We start from the raw sequence: 21107 nt of genomic DNA on the forward strand, positions 1-21107 counted from the left end.
ACTCTGGAGAGACTGAGTTTATTAATAACAGACTTTATTAAGTCTGTGGATGCTCTCTGGGTGGTCTGTTGTTGAGGTGGATTTAGGGCGATGGAAGTCTTTCAACAATTAACATTTCATCCTTGGCCTCTCGGAAAACAGAAAACTCACTGAACAGGTTAGAATCTTAGTGTGAAGCCCAGCTCTGTCCTCTCTGGTCACTTGAGCAAGCCCAGAGAGTGCTTTCATGTCTTATCCTTCCTGGCTTCAAGTGTCACAAATAGCAGAGCAGAGTTAAGTGTGGCTCTTGTTTTTAAAAGGAACAGTTTTGAACAACCCAACAGCACAATGAATAATAAACTCATTAAGAGGACCGTAAATGGCCCTCAGCTGTGTGTGGAGTCGCCCAGCTTCCCTGACTCAGCAGCAGGTCTCCGACACTAGCTGTTTTCACTTCCCAGCTGAACAGAAGCACTGGACGCTTGATGACACGCTCCCTGGGCAAGCCTTTCAGAGATGAAGGTTCCCATGATCCAGAAGCCTAGGAGTGCCAATTGCTTCATTTCCATGGACAATGGCAGAGGCTTGTACCCTCCCTTCTAGCAGTCTGTTCCTAAGTACTCCCACCCCGGCAGTTATTGACCGGTGTCACTTGTCACCGTAAAAGATTTCAGGCAATCTGAACGCGCATTGGTAGGGGACTGGTAAGAACCAACTAAAACCCACCAAAAATGAAATAAAAGGAAGGGTAAATTAGTTTGGAGAGCCATAATTATTTGAATTAGAGACTAGTCACAGGGTGGGAAAGGAAGTGGCTCTCCAAGGCAACATTCCTGACTCAATCCTGTAAGAACTGGAGGATCTAAGAACAAACAAGGCTTGTAATGATGGCCAGGTTGTCTGCAGAAGGTGCGAGCACACTGCCCTGGAGTGCAGGCAGTTGAGCCCATCTCTGACACTAGAGATGCATTCATCCGCCTAGACAGGCGCTGTCCAGAGGTTCTGAATGTGGTATCAGTGTAGTATCGGCCTGCTGGGTCTCCACCTTCCTCCAGACAAGGCCCTACTTTGAAGATGGTCCTCCACCATGAGTTCCTCCTGGAGGAAGTGGCATAAGGACCAATGTATTTACTATGTGTAGGTGTGTGTACATACACGTGGGATCAGAGGACAGCTTTGTTTACTGCATGTAGGCATGTGTACACATGTGAGATCAGGACAGCTTTGCTTACTGTATGTAGGCATGTGTACACATGTGAGATCAGAGGACAGCTTTGTTTACTGTATATAGGCGTGTGTACACACATGAGATCAGAGGACAGCTTTGTTTACTGTACATAGGTGTGTATACACATGTGTCGGATCAGAGGACAGCTTTATGTTTACTGTATGTAGGTGTGTGTACACACATGTGGGATCAGAGGACAGCTTTGTTTACTGTATGTAGGCGTGTGTACACATGTGAGGGTCAGGACAGCTTTTACTGTATGTAGGTGTGTGTACACATGTGGGATCAGAGGACAGTTTTATGTTTACTGTATGCAGGTGTATGCACACACATGTGGGATCAGAGGACAGCTTTGTTTACTGTATGTAGGTGTGTATACACACGTGTTGGATCAGAGGACAGCTTTATGTTTACTGTATGTAGGTGTGTGTACACACATGTGAGATCAGAAAACAGCTTTGTTTACTGTATGTAGGTGTGTGTACACACATGTAGGATCAGAGGACAGCTTTATGTTTACTGTATGTAGGTGTGTGTACACACATGTAGGATCAGAGGACAGCTTTATGTTTACTGTATGTAGGTGTGTGTACACATGTGGGATCAGAGGACAGTTTTATGTTTACTGTATGCAGGTATATGCACAAACATGTGGGATCAGAGGACAGCTTTGTTTACTGTATGTAGGTGTGTGTACATACATGTGAGGGTCAGAGGACAGCTTTTGGGAGCCAGTTTTCTCCTTCCTTGGTTCCTGGAGATCAAGCTTAGGTCATTAGGCTCCCAGCAAGCACCCCTACCCACTGAGCCAGCTCACTAGTACTAACGTACACTTCCTTTTTTTTTTTTTTTTTTTTTTTAATGTTTTTGTCTTTGGTTTTTCAAGACAGGGTTTCACTGTGTAGCCCTGGCTGTCCTGGAACTTGGTCTGTAGAGCTGGCTGGCCTCGAACACAGAGATATGCCTGCCTTTGCCTCTCGAGTGCTGGGATTAAAGGCATGCGCCATCACCACTAGGCTTGATATATACATTCTTTAACCCATATTCTGCAGAAGGGGAAGTGGGCTCAGGGACATTAAACGAGAGCTGAGGGTCACAGAGCAATCTCAGACAGGGTGAAGTGTGGAAGAGTTGAGGTGCTTGACTCAGCCCAGCTTGTCCATCTGTCTTTCCCAGTGGGCAGCCTCTGGCTAGGATGGTATAATGACGCAAATGTCATACCCCGCTATCCACAGCCAGTTGAAGCCAGCACTATGGCAGTCTGTGGTAGTGGAGGGGGGGGTGGGGGTGTGGAATGGGGTGGAACACGGTAAGAAGAACAAGCCTCAGGAGCGGATCTCTACAGCACGAGGGACTTGGGTATCTCTGTGTATGTTGATTATTTTTGTGTCCTTGTGACCGAAAGGGAGGAAAACATTTATTGTGCGCATGGATTCAGGAAGATTTTAGCCCATTGAAGTGGGGAAAGCTGGGCAGTGAGAGTATGAGGTCCTGTGGCTATTTACTGACCAAGGAGGAGAGAAAGCAAGCAGAATCTGGGGCTGGGGTGGACGGCTCAGAGACCCGCCAGTATGACCCACCACCGGCTAGAACCCCCTTCTAAAGGCTCAGTCTTCAAAATAGCACTACAAGCCGAGGACTGAGTGCTCAAAATGAGAACTTGAAATATAGAATTTCAGGTTCAAAACATAATGTAGAAATGTGGGATACAATTCTAGGCAGGGCCTGCAACCGAGCCAGGGAAGTGTGAGGAACCTGGGAGTGTCCATATAATGAGGGACCCATTCATGTGAGAGAGTGCAGAATGGCTCCATCTCAAGTGCTCCATCTTAAGAGATCATGGATGCTCGGGGAAAGGAACTTGGGTTTCACCTAAGACTTCCTCAGCAAGACTGAGAAGCAGGGGCCGGGGGAAGACGTAGCTCAGGTGACACTACAGGCAGAAGCTTGCTCCACAAGCATGAGGACCTGAGTTCTGTCCCCACTCCCACATAAAAAGCCATACATAGTACACACTTGTCACCCCAGTACTGAGGAGGTAGAAAGGCCAGTCACTCTAGCCTGATTAGTCCCCAGGTCCCAGGAAGAGACCCCGTTTCAGAACACAGAGAAACAGCATGCAAGGTTGGCCTCGGGCCTCTTCATGCTCTCACGATGCAAATACACATGCACACACGCATACACACATGCACACACGTGCACACACATGCACACAAAAACCTTGAGGAAGGAGAAAATGGCGTCTGCTTGGGTGAGCCAGCGTCCTGACTGACACAGGCCACAGGCACTCTGCTAGAAGACTTGCTGGCCTGTGCTTGCCTGGCTTCAGGTTTTCTGTCCTTGCTCTTTGCTATATTTGGTTTGCCACTTATTTTGGTTCCTTTAGTTTTAGGAATTGCTTCCCAGTAGCTCTGGCTGAAGCTGTTTATGGGTGGCCAGTCGAGCTGAAGTGTTTGAAGTCTTTTTAACAGGAGCTCAGACACTTGCTTCCTGCTTTAATGGCCCTGTGACTGGGGTGGGGAGACAGACCTAGGAGGTTTGTTTCTGTGTACAGTAAACTGAAGATAAAAGGCAGCTATTGTGCTCCCAAACCACCAATTAAATGAAATGCCTTAACTTCTGACTGGTGCTGCTTCCTTTGATTTGAAGCTGCGTCCTTCTTGCTTAACCCGAGCAAGTGAACCCAGTTTCTGGTCTCTAGAGAATTCCTCCCACCCCTTGACCAAATAACTCCTTTACATGGTTCAATAAAAAAATGGACAGTGAAGAAAGAAAGGAAAAAACTGCACCCACGTCTCCATTCACCAGACCTTCTCACCTTCTCTGAGCACCGACGCCCCCCCCCCCCCGACTTCTGAGCAGCCTTGCAAATCCGCTTTGTGCAGGCACAGGCAACATGAAGATGTGATTTCATTTTCTCCTTTTCTATAAAGTTAGCATAGTCTACACATTACTTGATGTCTCGTGTCTTTTATATCATTATCTTGGCAATCTCATCATCTCATCTCTCTCTATGTATATATAGATATAGATAATACAGATAATTAGCCCACCATGAGGATTTACCAGGACTAATTAGCCAGCCCCTATTGATGGACTGTTGCTATTATAAATCCACTGTGATCTTGTAAAGAAAGGCTCGTTCCGCTTGTGTGAAGAATGTCTCTCAGATTGTCTCCAGCAGCCATGTGCATCTTCAGCTGTTAGTACACGCTGGGGCATTGCCCTCCACAGGTACACGCTGGCACATCATTGCCCTCCGCAGGTACACGCTGGCGCGTTGCCCTCCGCAGGTACACGCTGGCGCATCATTGCCCTCCCCAGGTACACGCTGGCGCATCATTGCCCTCCGCAGGTACACGCTGGCGCATCATTGCCCTCCGCAGGTACACGCTGGCGCATTGCCCTCCCCAGGTACACGCTGGCGCGTTGCCCTCCGCGGGTACACACTGGCACGTTGCCCTCCGCAGGTACATGCTGCTGCATTGCCCTCCGCAGGTACATGCTGCTGCATTGCCCTCCGCAGGTACATGCTGCTGCATTGCCCTCCCCAGGTACACGCTGGCGCATTGCCCTCTGCAGGTCAGATGCCTGTTTACGCTCCTACCCACCATGGCAGAGACCATTCCCTTGGCAGATGCCACATCTGGTTTTTGTTGTCGTCATTGTTGGTTTTGGTGTTGCTAAGCTGAGGGGAAAAGGGTATTGTTTTCCTAATCCACATGTCCTGCCCCTTAAGAACCATTTGTTGTTCCTCCTTTGATCTTCGTTCATGTCTTTGGCCAGTTTTCTGCTAGAATGATGTTCTTTTACACATGGAGGAAACCAACCTTTGCCTCCATGAGCCCTAAGTTCCCTTTCTGTTTCCTCCTCACCTTTGACCGTGTTTTACTCTGACGCTCTTTCCAAACACTCAGATCCAGCAGACTTTATGTGTAAGAGTCAAGACTGGATTTAGTTCCTCCCAAACCAGGGACCCTCCCAGGAGTTCTTCTGGAGTGTCCCTGGGTAAAACCCTCAGCTCTGAAGCTTGAGTTCATGGCCTGCGTGCCTTTCTAGTTGTCACAGGGTCGTGTGCTGAGCAGACAGACTTCCCAGGCTTCAGATGGGTTTTTGACTTCTTGCTGTGCTCCAGGGAACAGTGGCAGGCAGCCTTCCATCTCAGACTTAATGTCTTCAGGCTACCAACAGCTCCCTGTCTGTGGGAGGCCCAGCTAGGCCAACCAAGGCCATTAACTCCTTGTCTTTCAAGTGCTGGGCCTGCTAAGGGATTGTTTGGAGACTAGTTACTGAGAAGGTGGCACTTCAGGGTTTTGGTGAGACCAGGATTAGGAGCTGGTTGCAATGTTCATCCCTCCAGATGGTCAGTGCCCCGGCTCCAGTCCTGTGAGGCACCTGTTGGGTTTTCTCCTGTGGCCTCCCCAGTCAGGAAGCAGACTCTGTTCTCCAGCTTGGTCACTCCCTCACTGCAGACAACCTCCAGCTCTACTATTGCGCATCCCTGTTTTAGGAGCCGATTGTCCCCCCCTGACTCTCTGGTCTAGAGGCTTGGCAGGCGCAGGTCATCAAGGGTTTGGTGGCTGTGGTTAGGTTCGGCAGTGGCCCCTATGGAAGATTTGGCAGGATTTGAAAACATTTTCTTGCCAGCCTGTGCCTGCTTCTGAGGAGGCAAGTGGTGTGACGGGGCCTTAGAAAAGTCATGATACCAGGGGTTATGGCCCGGGCTTCCTCTCCCTGCTAGTCCAAGAAAATCTTGCTTGCATAGCAGCATCTGTATATTTTACTGTTGCCTTCAGTCATGTGGGCATTGGCTGGGCCCGGTGGATGAAATGAAATAATGCGTGCACATTTGCACACAGCGGCACCCACGCCAGGAAGATGCAAGCAGAGCCTCGCCTGAAGCTGCTGGCAGCTCAGCCGGGATAGCTGCCGGATGGGGAGCTGCCTTCAGGAACGAGGACGCTGAGATGGTTAGCTGTCATGGCAGAGCACAGGCGGATCTGACCGTGTCCTTCCAAGTTCTCCAGCTGGCCTGTGTCTCAAGGGAGGCTGTCCAGAGCTCCGCACAGGGTCTGTTGAGTGGCCAGGAGACACAGGATTTGACCGAAATCTCTGGGCCCTCTGGCCCTGTTTCCTCCTACAGGTCAGGGTGGGAGCCTTGCAGTTTGGTTCCACTCCTCATCTGGAATTCCCCTTGGACTCCTTTTCTACCCGGCAGGAAGTGAAGGCAAACATCAAGGGAATAGCTTTCAAGTAAGTATAATGGACTAGTGCCGTGATGGCTCTAAAGTTAGCCGCCTGCTTCTCTCTCTGTGTCTGTCTGTCTGTCTGTCTGTCTGTATATTTTGTATGATATATGTATGTATGTGCATAATCTCTATGTACTCTCTGCCCCCCCTTTTTTGAAACAGGGTCTCACTGTGTAGTCTAGGCTAGCCCAGAACTCTCCCTGAACTCACAGAGACCTGCCTGCCTCTGCCTCCCTGAGGGCTGGGATTTAAGACATGTGTCCCCAGACCTGGTGAAGCTGCCCTTGAAACTGCTGCCTTGAAGGGTCTGGGACTGCTTTCCTCCCAGCCCAGCTGTGCATGCTGGATCATTCTCAAGGCAGCCCCCCATTAATACAAGATGACATCCAGGTGGGAATTTAGAACACTAGTTAAATTTTTTTTTCTATTATTATATGTAGTTGAGAATTACTAGGAGAGGATTAACGACGGTCCTGTCGGGTGAACCTGGGAGGTTATGGGAAGAACACGAGGTGCCAGCCTCAGTTATCCCTGGAGACCACACTTCTCCAAGCCTCACTTTTTACAAAGTCCTGAAGAGGAAGTTTCCTTCTGTTAGTCAGGGTACTTTAAGATTGTGGAGAACCGTTCATGTGCTCATCTGCATACACGATGCATGAATGCATGCACTGCTCATCTGCATGCACAGTGCATGAATGTATGCATTGCTCATCTGCATGCACAGTACATGAATGCATGCATTGCTCACCTGCATGCACAGTACATAATGCATGCATTTGCTCATCAATGCACAAATGTATGCATGTGCTCATCTGCATACAGATATATTTTGTATGATATATGTATGTATGTGCATAATCTCTATGTAATTGTGCTTTACATACATGCATACACATGTATATTTAGGAACACACACATCATACACATTGTTTCCACCAACCCTCAGGGAAGAAGAAGTTTAATTACCCAACTCTGAGCTCTGGGTCTGCCCTGGTCTTCACTGTCCTAGCGCCCAGTGACATCCTGTCCCAGCCATCCATAGTCATCAATTTCAGTTATGAAGACTCTGATCCCTGAGGTTCCTTTCCAGTCAAAGGCCTCTGTGAGATAACCCATATTCTTCAGCACCTGAGGCCCCACATAGAGCACAGCAAGATCTTGGTGGATTCTGCAGTCCCCAGGGTCTCCTAGGAACTGTCCATGACTTTATCCCAGACTCTTATCCAGCCCTTTGTAGATAGAAGTTTCTGTTCTACCCAGCCCTGCAGCCATTCAGTTTCAAAGAAATACACAGAGGCCTTTATTATAAACTGTCTGACCTATTAGCTCAGGCTTATTACTAACTAACTCTTAAATTTAAATTAACCCATAATTCTTTTTTATATTTATTTATTTATTATGTATACAATATTCTGTCTGTGTGTATACCTGCAGGCCATTACAGATGGTTGTGAGCCACCATGTGGTTGCTGGGAATTGAACTCAGGACCTTTGGAAGAGCAGGCAATGCTCTTAACCTCTGAGCCATCTCTCCAGCCCCTAACCCATAATTCTTATCTATGTGTAGCCCTGTGGCTTGGCACCTTTTCTCAGTGAAGCATTCTCATCTTGCTTTTTCTGCTTCTGGAAGAGACTCCATCTCTGCCTTTCCTCTTCCCAGTCTTGTCGCCCCACCTATACTTCCTGCCTAGCTACTGGCCAATCAGCATTTTATTAAACCAGTATGAGTGATAAATCTTTACAATATTCAAAAACATTATCCTACAGAAGCCCTTTTCTCTGCCCTGGGTCCCCCAAGCAGAAGGAGAGGCAAGCTATACTAAAAAAAAAAAAGGACAAATAGAAAAGGCACCCCAGTGCTTTGAAGAGCTCCCGTGGGACACTGTGCCCCTGGGGCTCCCAGGAACTGAGCTACCTGTGGGACACTGTGCCCCTGGTGCTCCCAGGAACTGAGCTACCTGTGGGACACTGTGCCCCTGGGGCTCCCAGGAACTGAGCTACCTGTGGGACACTGTGCCCCTGGGGCTCCCAGGAACTGAGCTACCTGTGGGACACTGTGCCCCTGGGGCTCCCAGGAACTGAGCTACCTGTGGGACACTGTGCCCCTGGGGCTCCCAGGAACTGAGCTACCTGTGGGACACTGTGCCCCTGGGGCTCCCAGGAACTGAGCTACCTGTGGGACACTGTGCCCCTGGGGCTCCCAGGAACTGAGCTACCTGTGGGACACTGTGCCCCTGGGGCTCCCAGGAACTGAGCTACCTGTGGGACACTGTGCCCCTGGGGCTCCCAGGAACTGAGCTACCTGTGGGACACTGTGCCCCTGGGGCTCCCAGGAACTGAGTTGTTTCACAGGCCCAGTCTCAGGGAGCTGCAGTTGTCCACATAGGGTCTTAGAGCCACTTGGGTCAGAACTGTTAGGGGATGTGTGGTTAGTGCTGAGTGAGGATGCTTCAGAATCTGACCTGATCGAGTCTTTCCACTTACTCATCCTTGCTCCCTTCGTGACTACTACACTCCTAAAGGCCTTCGACATAATGTGCACCACAAGGCCCCCACGGTTAAAGTGTAAGACCAAACTCAAATCCATATACTGTTGGTTTTTCTTTTTTCATTTTCATCATCCCCAGAGGAAACCTTTGACATAGACCATTTCTCCAGTGAAGAGGCAAATGGTCAACAGGTACATGGAAACATTTCCGTCATAGTTAGCATAGAAAGCTAAAATAGAATGTTGATGGTAGCAAGTGTTGACAAGGTGTGGGGTGATTGGACACCCTCATACATTGCTGGTAGCATTCGAAAGTCAACTTGTCACTTTGAAAACAAATTGACAGTTAGTTCTTCAAAATGTTGAGTATAGAATGACCAGATGGCCCACCAAACTGAAAGCTTGCTACACAGAAACTTATATACACTGTTCTTCACTGTGGCACTATCTATAACTGCACAGAAACCCGTATACACTGTTCTTACAGTGGTACTATCTATAACTGCACAGAAACCCGTATACACTGTTCTTTCGGTGGTACTATCTATAACTGCACAGAAACCCATATACACTGTTCTTACGGTGGTATTATCTATAACTGCACAGAAACCCGTATACACTGTTCTTATGGTGGTACTATCTATAACTGAACAGAAACTCGTATACACTGTTCCTCACGGTGGTACTATCTATAACAGCTTCAAAATGAAAGCAAGATGTGAAACTGGTTATTGGGTAAACAAAATGTGATATATTCATACAATGGAATATTATTCAGCTATGGAAAGGAATGACCTACCGATTCATGCTACATCATGAATGACCTGTAAAACATGGCAAATGAAAACAAAATCCAGATGCAGAGGTCACGTGCTATAACAAAGCTATATAAAAGCTTCTTTTCATTTACCTTATATAGTGCTGGGGAACAAACCCCAGGCCTTGCAGATGCTAGGCAGATGCTTTCCCACACAGTGTATTTTCCCAGACTTTTATTCGATTTTTCATAGATTTTATTGATTATTGGAGGGGCACGTGCACAATCTGGGGGTGGATGGCATATGTGACACAGCATGTGTGTGGGAAGTGGGGACAGTTTTGTGGAATAGGTTCTCTTCTCCCACTTATGTGGATCCAGGGCTTGAACTCAGGTCTCCAGGCTTGCCTGGTAAATGGCATATGCCTGGGTATGTGTTAGTATTGTCCTGGGCTTAGGGAACAAGGATGCTTACTAACAGATTCAGGGTTTTTAGAGTAATGAAAAAGTTTTGAACTTAGTGTTATGGTTATTCTCGTTCCTAGGTTTTCTGTCCCTTGACAATAGGCTTCTCCTCTGGCACAGGAAGCCAAATCAAGCCAAACTGACAAAGTACAAGAACAGGTTTATTTGAGCAAAGCAACTCCCAGGTGGATTCTCCAGTCCCAGAGATGGAGGCCTGAGAAGCCACATGCCTGAACTAAAGCAGGGAGACTGTATAGCTTGTAGGCAAGGGATGATGATGTGTCTGCCACAAGCTGGGTTTGTGCCCAAGCATGGTCAAAAGCTGAGTGCTTGGGTGGGAACTTGGGCTGCTGGTGGCAATGGGGAAGGAAGTTGCAATAGTCACCAGGAATGCAGAACTGGGCTTTTCACCCTGGCTTTTGTTTGGAGACTCTCTGAGTGGGCATGGTTGGGGAATAGGGCTTTCTGGATTATACAGCTAGGGGTTCCAGCTGAACACTAGTGAATGTATTAACAACCTGAAACTTTAAAAGGTTAATTTAGAATGCCAGAGGACGGAGGTCAGCTAGGTGGCTCAGTACATAACGGCACTTGCTGTATACCTGAGGACCAGAGTCCAGTTCCTGGGACTCATGGTAGAAGGAGAGAACCAGTGCCTGCAAGATGTACTCTGACCCCCACATACATCTCATGGCATGCGTGTGCTGCCACTCCAATAAATAAATGTAAGGAACAATTTAAAAATCCCAGAATAGGCTGCAGGGGGTGACTGAAGGAGCCCCTTTGTCTAAACAAGTTCAGCTCTTCTTTGGGGATGTGTTTAGCGTTTCCACATCCTCTCCTGACTATGAGAAAACAAAAAGTAGTGGCTCTTTGTTGACCTTTGGGGGTCAGTGAGAGCATCACAAATGAATATGTGCTTGCGTGCACTGAGGCAGAGGAACGCTGGTCCAATGGGGGCAACAATGACTCCACATGCCTGCTGTTTTGCAAAGAGAAACTTTGTTACTGGACTGGTTAGGAAAGTGCTCCTTACACTGTGTCTGCTAGCTTTTCCAGACCAAGGCAGCTCCCAACAGGACATTAAGAAGCCACCCTGACTGCCGTCTTCTCACTGCTTTTACAGAATGTTTTAGATGTGAAGGTCGAACCTCCCAATATTATACCAGCGGTGACATAAGGTCAGCGAGAATGTCAATGGTGGATGGTTCTGGGACGTCAGAGCCCCCGACTAGCTGGCGTGCATGGCCTTGCCACCTACGGTTTTTCACCTCACATGTCCCATGTGACTGAACCCTTGGTACCTCTCATAGCTTTGTTAGGTCTCTACTCTTTGCTCAGTAAGTCTGCTTTGCATGAAACTATTTCCAGCCACCACTCTTAAAGATTAGTGTTTATTCGTGCATATGAGTGCAGGTAACCTCAGAGGTCAAAAGGAGGTATCAAATCCTGTGGAGCTGGAGTCATAGGTGGTCCTGAGTCCCCTGATGTGGGTGCTGGGGACTGAACTTGGGTCCTCTGGAAGGCCAGTGCATGGTCTTAACCTCTGAGCCAACTCTCCTGCTCCCGCCAAACCTTCAGCTGCTTTTAACTTACGTTAGTGTTTAAACATAGCTTTAAAAATATTTGGAATTTCAAAGCATTTTGTTATTATTTTACTTTATATGATTTGGTGCACACTGCTACACAAAACTTTATTATGCTGATCCTCTGATAAGCCGAATAATACATTTCTCACAGTGTACTTAATCCTTTCTCATTTCTTCAGAAGGAAACACTTGGGTTGAACCTTGAATTTTTGTCTACCATTTTCAAAAGGCTCAGATCAACTTCCCTCTCTTGAAGTGAAGTTTCTCACACGGTATCAGTCCTATGGTTAGGTAGCTTCTATCAGAATTGTATTTATGGGAGTGGGCAGAACTGGTTTAAAATGTAGGTTGTCTAGCCCCGAGTAACACATTTGTCCATCTGAATTCACGGGGACTAGGGTCTGAGAACCAACATCTTTAAGTAACCACTTTTTACGTCTGCTAGGAGTTGAGGTTCATCTGCAAGTTCAGCTCTTTATAGTGGTCTGTGGGTGAGAACCAACCCTGATGTCGGTCACCCTCTTCCAGTCCTGGATGGAGCTGGGCCCATTTTATCCTCAGATCAGACACGGGACTCAGGCCAAGTCGCTTTTCAGAGTTCACCTGACTAAGCCTTCACAGTAAAGGTATTTGAGCCCCTACCTGTCATCACTTGGCTACACAGATAGCTAATGCTTAGATAATAGCCTCCACCTCTGCACAAAGCAAACCTAACTATGCCCAGGAGGACCACAGCCCCCTGCACACTTCAGTTCTCCATTGAGCTTGGTGCTATGGCGACAGCAGGAAAATCTTGGCATCTTAGCCTCTGACTACCTTGTGTGGAGCCAGCTGCAGAGCTCAGAACAGATTCAGAGATGGAGGTGGTCTGTGGGATAGTTTCTTCTCATGCCTCAGAGGCCAGAGTCACGGGGAGACTCTTGGCCTTGGTGGGAAGCCAACAGAAAAGTTAACCTGGGCTAGGCCAGAGGGACACAGAAAGAAGAGGGCAGGCAGCATGGGGCCCATGTGCTGAGTTGTGAAAAGAGTGGGTACCATGACCCAGGGGGGCCTGTTGAAGCTTTGAATACTATTATCCCCTTTCCTTTTTTAAAAAGATTTATTCATTCATTCATTTATTATGTACACAGTGTTCTGCCTGCATGTACATCTGCAGACCAGAGGAGGGCACCAGATCTCATTACAGATGGTTGTGAGCCACCATGTGGGTGCTGGGAATTGAACTCAGGACCTCTAGAAGAACACTCAGTGCTCTTAACCTCTGAGCCATCTCTCCAGCCCCTATTATCCCCTTTCTAGCCACAGGCTGGTGACAAGGACGAGCAGGTCTAGACCCATTCAGAAAACACAGTTGAGAGTCCCAGGCCTTAGACTTGTAACAAATTTTGTGTGTTCTCCTCTCTATTAAAAAAAAAAAAAAAAAACCTGGATTGAACCCAAGACTTACCCTGCTGTGGTCAATGGAAAGAAACACAGCGTCCCTCTGAAGGTGTCCAGGGCACCTGCATGAGAAGTGGACACAGGGTCATGGGGGACAAGTGTCTCCTTAAGCCTCGAGCCTGTAGGGAGCAGCAGCGATGGGCCAGGGGCAAGAGATGCCCTATGGTGGGAGCAGAGCTGGCTGAGAAGCGCGTAATTCAAGGCTGTGGCCAGGAACCCATGGAGCTGTCTGCCCAGGCAGGTGAGGATGCAAAGACACAGGGCACTCCTTGGCCACCAGGTGCCTTGGCATTGGAAGGAGTTTTATGAGTGTTTAAGGAAAACACACAGAAAAGATTTGCCAGACGTTTTCAGTAAAAGCTTGCAGCAGGTCCTGTGGTCTCTGTATAACAGACAGAAATGTCCGGGAATGACTCTCTTCCAGTAAATCTAGGAAACGGGCAGCAGGACCTGTTTCCCTGCACATCGCTGACCCATAGAGAGGAAAGAACATGGGTTTCAAAGGAGTTCAAATGGGCTTAAACTCCAATTCTGGATCTCTTCTAGGTAGGTGAGAGAAACAGGTAGATTGCTGTGAGACTGACCATATAGAAAAAAACTTGGGGCCAGGTGGTGGCAATGCACACCTTTAATCCCAGTACTCAGGGGGCAGAAGCAGGTGGATCTCTGAGTTTGAGGCCAGCCTGGTTTACAGAGCAAGTTTCAGGACAGTAGGGCTGTTATACAGAGAAACTCTGTCTTAAAAAAACAAAATACCAAAAAAAAAGAACTTGGGGGTCCGGAAACAGAGGGCTCAGGGTTCAAATCCAGTCCGTACCCATCATGAACTGTTTAACTGTAGACAAGATCTTTTCCCCTCAGTCTCAGGAAGCTGTGGTGACAGTACATGAAAGTACACTAACCTCACATGTTGTATATCTGTATGTGTCTCCATGTTTCCATATGTAAATAGGTCGAGCACAATGCCTGGGACACGGTAAGTGCCAGTAAATATGAGCAGTTATCCCTGGAAGTCTATGAACAGGGCAGGCCTCCCTGTTAAGTGAAAATAATACTGAAATACACACACATATATACATACATATACATATATATACATATCCATATGCATATGTATGTATATCTCCGAATAGTTAGCAGTAAGGATTCCATTTAGAAACAGGAATGTTAGCACTGTAATTTTATCTATGTGGGAGACAGCCCGAAGGAGACTCTGCTCTGGTAAACTAGTGGTCATGGGAATCCAAATCCTCCTGGAGTCTTTAGCAGCTGACTTTTGATGCAGTGCAGTGAGAGCCACAGGATCCTGGGAGTGTTGCTGACATTGATTAGCGTAGTGAAGCTGCACAAAAGGAATTATCGTAAAGAGCTTGCCTAAGTTAGAAACCAAGGCAAGCTGTGGGGTTTAATGGCACTGGTGCTCCTCTGTTAAACCCACTGCCAGAGCCCAGCTCTGTCCCTGGCCCCGGCGCGCACCTTGGCTTGTGCTTTCTCGCGTCAGACACTGCACTGGTCAGCGCTGCTCGCTCTTTGCTGCTGCTCCACACACATGGATTCCTCTGAACTCCTAAGACGCCTCCTTGCACAGATACCTTTTTAAAAACCTGGCTAGACCTGGGGTCATTTCAGTTCGGTCTCATGCCCTGCTCCCTGTTTGCCGTTTTACCGTCTTTTTCTTTTTCTTTTTCTTTTTTTTAACAATAGTTCACAGTAGAGATTAATGGTTAGAGAGATGACTTTTAAATTGGCGGTGTCGTCATTGCCCAACTGTCTTCTTCTAGGAGGCACGTCGGGTTTTGTTAATGCAACTTCCCAGGGAGAATTATGCATCGAGAGCCCGCAGAAGGCAAAAGCAGTATCAGTGAAGAGTATTCTGGGTCTTGCCCGTAAATACTTCCCAGGCTGAAGTATGCACACGCTCTTTTTCCATCTCTCTGCTAAACGCAGAAGATTGGCAGATGCAGATTTTGTGGGGGCAGGGGGACTTAAGCCACTGGAAGGAGAGACAGGAGAGGTGGCTGGGGGTGGGGGAGGACACACTGGACCCATGGACAATATGAGGCATAGCTGTGTTTAGTGTTAAGGCAAATCTCTCTCTCTCTCTCTCTCTCTCTCTCTCTCTCTCTCTCTCTCACACACACACACACACACACACACACACGCACAATGAGAGCAAGCAAGCGAAAGACCAGGCAGGCTGTATCCATGTTTCCAGTTGGTTGGATGTTTGGACATAAGAATAGACTCCTCTCAGAGGACTGGGTTGAAGGCAGGCATGATCTACAGATATAGTGTGTATATCTGATACACATACTATGTATGTGTGTGCACACCATCCATATAACTGAGCGATGAACGATACTTCAGCCATGTTGTTCACGTGGTTAGCCACTGCATGATTCCATCCCCTTCACAGTTGCTCATGCTGGAGAGATTCCCATCAGCTAAAAGGTTTGGCCTCAGTAAGCCAACAGTTCACTAGCTTCAAATCCATTGTCATAAGTTAACTGTCCTTGCCAGCTGCTGGCCCTGTGAGTCTTTTAGGTTTGGATGGTGGAGTTGCACCTTTGAGCCTCTGCTAGGAGTCTCAATAGCAGACTTTGCTCTTCCAATAGGAACCCATTTGTCTCTGGGCTCCCTCCCCAGCTCCCTCACTCACTTCTTCCTTGTGTTTCCTCAGAGGCGGGCGCACAGAGACAGGCCTTGCTCTGAAGAGCCTGCACAGAGGGTTCCCCGGAGGCAGAAATGGTACTGTGCCCCAGCTCCTTATCATCGTCACAGATGGCAAGTCCCAGGGGCCCGTGGCTCTTCCTGCTAAGCAGCTGAAAGAGAGAGGCATCATTGTGTTCGCCGTAGGAGTCCGGTTCCCCAGGTGAGTGTCTCAGTCGGCATCAGCCCTCATGGAGTGGGGCCAACTTGACCAAAGCCTTCCAGAGCCTTCAAGGCCACAGCGAGACTGCGGGGCTAGGAGAACGGACTGGTCTTTGTCTCCCTGACTTGCATTGCACATCCCAACCTTTGAAAGCACTGGGTTTACATACCTCCTTCTGCCATTAAAAGAACATTTGGTTGTAAGCATCAGAAATCAACTCATCAAATCAGTGGAGTCACCACCTCGCCTCCCCATGTGGGGCAGCTGCCCCTCTGGTGGGTCAGAGCCATGAGCCTCAGTGCTGCTCAGCTCCACCCTGTCCACCATTCCTCTCAAGCTCTCTCTACTGTCCTCTCAGCCTGGGAAGGTTAGGGTTAGGAGCTGGGGTCATGGGCAGCATGCCAGATCACAATGTCGCATCTCAGTGTTGGGTAGAGGGGGAGGGGACCATCTCCAGCTCTGCTAGTCCAGTTCTGACCAGCCTGAGTCACACGTACACCTGGTGCTGGCAATGGTCGGGGAGTCTCTGAGAAGTCAACTACCCTCTCCAGACACCCTCATCCAGATGTTGGACAAATCTGCCTTCCTGGAAGAGGGGGCCACATGCTCCCATGCTCTCAACCTAAAAAATGAACATGTACCTAACTAACCCTTGGATCTCTTACTAGGTTCTAGGGAAAATGACTTTGGGTTGGGCACCATGTTTACATTCAGAAATGTCTTTTGTTTTATGATTCTGGCTAGCACCTGAATTCCTCGGGCACCTTTTGAGAAAGCCTGTTTTGGGCCAGAGCAATAGAGGGGGGACAAAAAGGCCACATCCGAGAACCCCTCTTCTTTGTGCCGAGGGATAACTGGGTATTGTGTGAAAAGTTTGACCTCTGTGGGTTCAGCTAAGAGTGGAGACTTTGATACCAGTGAAGTTGGAAGCGCGGGGACTGGTTCTGTTTGAGTTGCAGCAGTGGGGTTCTTCTCTTCCCATCACAGACTTCTGCTCATCTTCCAGTTTTTAAGATATATGTGTAACTTTGTCAGGATGGGCACACAGGCATGCCATGGCTCACTTGTGGAGGGCAGGTCTCCCCTTCCACATGGGTCCCAGGAATCAAACTCGGGTCATCAGTGCCCTCACCTGCTGAGCCTCTCACTGGCTCTTAAGGAAACAAAACTAAAATTAACATTTATTTGCTTTATTATAAAAAGATTCTCTGTTATCTTTTCTTCATGACCTAGGGGCATCCCAAATACCATTTTGCCCTGGGCAGTGGTGGTGATGCCCTCGGCACTTGAGGGGTTCTGGCTGCCCTCCACAGCTGCACATGGCTTTCCTTGGCTGCCCTTGGGGCTTGTGTCGTACCTCAGTGTTTGGCTGGCATTGGCTGTCCTTATTGGTTATTGTCTTTCTTACCTCAGAAAGCCTTTTCTCATTTGTTTTGATTGTTTTAAGCAATTAATATATAACAAAAAACAAGAGAGGAACGCCTGACAAAAGAAAATGCATTAGGAACGTATGTATAGATTTGTGTGTCCCACCCTGTAAAGAAAAGAATTCCCAGAGTTAGAGTTTTGTTTTCTTATCAGCTATGACTTTCAGAAAAGTCAGTTGAATCCCTTAGCACTATGTCTTGAATATGAGCTGATCGGTCTGAGGATGAGGTATTTTAGCACAGGGTGGCCCATTGCTGGGCTGGCTTCCTTGAGAACCTCCTGAGTTTATGTCTCACCTGGACGATGAGGTTGTCATGAGCTGACCTCTGTGTCAGTGGGATGTGCTGTGGTCCAGGAGTTAGGGAGGCAGGATGAGGCAGGGTATGGTATCAGCTGCTGGAATTTTTCCCCCAGGTGGGACGAGCTACTCACCCTGGCCAGTGAGCCAAAGGAGCAGCATGTGCTGTTGGCTGAGCGAGTGGAGGATGCCACCAATGGCCTCCTCAGCACCCTGAGTACCTCAGCGCTCTGCACCTCTGCTGATCCAGGTAGGACTGGCCAGCCTGCAAGGGAATGGCGTTGAACCTCACAGACCGGGGCATGGATGGGACAGGGCTCCTGAGGCAAGAACCTCCTGGGGAGGGCTGGTAAGAGAGATGGGCAGGCCCTGTCCTGAGGACTGCGTTGTCTCCCTCTGGTTGACCTTGTGGGTTTCCCAGCTGGAGTCTATGGGGAAAGAGGGCCCTGGGTTTATGGTCAATTTGGTTGAGTCCTCTCCCCCTGTGGGTGAGAAAGAACCAAGTCCATATCCCTTCCTTGGCTGCATGGAGGGACTCGGGGAGGTTTTGGGCTTATCTCTCCTGTTGGGATCCACCCTATAACTAGAGGGACTCTCATTAGAAAGTGCTCGTTTGCATGCTCCATGTGGAGCCCTGGTCAGAGGAGATCCTGAAACTGCATCCCTTTACTGCTCTGCACCAGAGAGGCCACGGGTTCTACAGTGAGGGTAGAGTAGGACCCTCTCACAGCAACAGTCTGGAGAGCAAGGGCAGAGGCCAGCAGTGCCCCTCATCTTACTGGGAGGGGACTGTCTTCTGACACAGATTGCAGGGTGGAAGCTCACCCCTGTGAGCGCAAGACACTGGAGACCATCAGGGAACTGGCTGGCCATGCCCTGTGCTGGAGGGGATCGAGGCAGACGGATGCTGTGCTGGCTGTGCGCTGTCCCTTCTACAGGTTTGTCCACATGGTCTGGGGCAGAGACATGGCACAGGGTCCATCCCATAATTCTGAGGGCTCTAAAACCGCAGGGAGATCAGCACTCTGGGTCCTGGTGCTGGACAACTTGGAGAAAGAAAAGCAGGATACACCGGATGAGGCCAGAGATGGAACTCTTAGAACCAGAGAGGGCACAGCTACTCGCTGTAGTCGCTCCGTCTCCTGAACACTTAGCCTGGCTTGCCTTGGAGGTGGGGGGGTGAGGTGGGGGAGGGGAGCTTGTATTGGAAATAGAAGCCAGGGAGAGCCTAGGGGGAGATAGTATTTGTATCTAGATCTGGGGGAGATAGGGACAATCCACATGCAAGTCTCTGTGGATATAATATTTGCCTGTTTCCCGAGTGCTGGGACTAAGGGTGTGCACCACCATGCCCGACTACAGTGCTAACTTTCAATGTGACGCCCAGTTCATATCTTTTTTGAGGGTAGAGGGAAAAGGCTCTGAGTCATTTGAAACATCCCCTACTTGATGCACAAAGAAGGAAAGAGTGTTTAGTGCTGTGATCTCTAAAACTTGGTCATTCCATCACTGTACTTCCTTGTATTGTAGCTGGAAGAGAGTGTTCCAGACACACCCCGGCACCTGCTACAGAACCATCTGTCCAGGTATGATGTGCCTCTTGGACCTACCAGTTCTCTGGGAAGCTGGTTTATGAAGGGACACTGACAGCCCTGAGTGGAGGTGGGCTTGGATGAGGTCCAGGGCAAGAGGGATGGGGCATTTAGTGGCCAAGGAGTGTGTCCTCCTGTCCCAAGTCCTCATCTGCTTGGTGGCATACTGTCATTGAGAATGGACTGACTGATAGCATTGGAACTACCTGCCTTAGCCAATGCACTTTTCATCAGTGAGAAACACCTTGAGTAACAAGAAGACATCCCATGGGTCAGTGCACTGTGTGTCCACCTTCACACCGGGACATCCCATGGGTCAGTGTGCTGTGTGTCCACCTTCACACCTGACATCCCATGGGTCAGTGTGCTGTGTGTCCACCTTCACACCTGACATCCCATGGGTCAGTGTACTGTGTGTCCACCTTCACACCGGGACATCCCATGGGCCAGTAGTGTATTGTGTGTCCATCTTCACACAGGGCTATCCCATGGGCCAGTGTGCTGTGTGTCCACCTTCACACCTGACATCACATGGGTCAGTGCGCTGTGTGTCCACCTTCACACCGGGACATCCCATGGACCAGTAGTGTATTGTGTGTCCATCTTCACACAGGGCTATCCCATGGGTCAGTGTGCTGTGTGTCCACTAACATTGTGGGAGAAGTACAAGGACAGCAAAGCTCGTGGGGTGAACAAAGGGCGCCCACGGATGTGAAGGCAGCAATGTTCATCACTGTGGTGATGTGGCAGCCTGACTGTGGTGTGTTGAAAGCTCACTGCTCTTCTGTGCCAGGAGGTAGAAGCCTTGGGCACCCATAGGTGACTCTTTAACAAAGGAAGGCCATCAGCCCACAGCCATGCTGTTCATACCTTGATGCTACTGAGATCACATCCTTAGTAAACCCAAGTGGAAACCCCCCCGCCCACCCCGCCACCCCCACACTGGCCCTTTCAGCCTCCTCAGATAATGACAATGTCCTAACGTCACAGCAGGACAGGTGTGTAGACTCATCCTGGAGGAGACTATAATTGTCTTGGGCCTTACCAAGGTCTTTCAACTGTTCCTAGTCCCTCTTCTAGGTATTTGATTCTTTCTTGGCTGTCCTCCTACCAGATGGTGTGGGAGAAAGCTGGGACCACCACCCCCCAGGCAACGCTCTCCACTTTGTGCCTGTGTTCCTTGGCTTTTAATGGGTATTTCTCTGACAGGCCCCTGTGACTCCCAGCCCTGCCAAAACGGAGGCACATGCATTCCAGAGGGTGTGGATAGGTACCACTGCCTCTGCCCACTGGCATTCGGAGGGGAAGTCAACTGTGGTATGTATGTCTGGGACTCCAAGATTGACTACCTGCGGGGAGGTAGCCTTTCTTGTCCTGATAGCTGCTGGGTAGAAAACAACCCTTCAATTTTCAAGCCACCTTCTTTCCCCATAGCCCACTGTTCTGTCCTACAGCGCAGCCTCAGACATCCCGTGGTTGATCCAGATGGTGACACACTGGCAGAGCTGTGGAATAGCTGCTGCCTAATATCTGTGGCTTGTTTCATGTCTTCTACAAAAGAGGAATAAGGAGTTTTAGCTTCTTTTGGTTTTTCAGGGAAGCTTCTATAAGCCTTAGCTCAGGGAGGCAGGGGATGGGAGGATTGAGCGTATTTCCATGATCTTCAAAGCTGACAAAGCTATCTCAGGGCTCAAAGGGCACTAACCACAATGGGGAGGAAAG

At 48.8% G+C, this 21107-nt stretch overlaps 1 protein-coding gene across 1 annotated transcript in view; it reads left to right on the plus strand.

Annotated features, from left to right (window-relative positions):
- Vwa2 (von Willebrand factor A domain containing 2) overlaps nt 1–21107 on the plus strand; it is a 32338-nt gene that overhangs the window by 6735 nt on the left and 4496 nt on the right. The window contains exons 4-9 of the mRNA XM_038315789.1: nt 6351–6460; nt 15876–16067; nt 17910–18043; nt 18599–18731; nt 19324–19379; nt 20595–20702. Of these exons, the coding sequence (XP_038171717.1) occupies nt 6351–6460; nt 15876–16067; nt 17910–18043; nt 18599–18731; nt 19324–19379; nt 20595–20702 (733 nt within the window). The remainder of the gene's footprint in view (nt 1–6350; nt 6461–15875; nt 16068–17909; nt 18044–18598; nt 18732–19323; nt 19380–20594; nt 20703–21107) is intronic.

This window comes from Arvicola amphibius, chromosome 1, assembly GCF_903992535.2.
Source record: "Arvicola amphibius chromosome 1, mArvAmp1.2, whole genome shotgun sequence".
In the NCBI taxonomy this organism is placed as follows: domain Eukaryota; kingdom Metazoa; phylum Chordata; class Mammalia; order Rodentia; family Cricetidae; genus Arvicola; species Arvicola amphibius.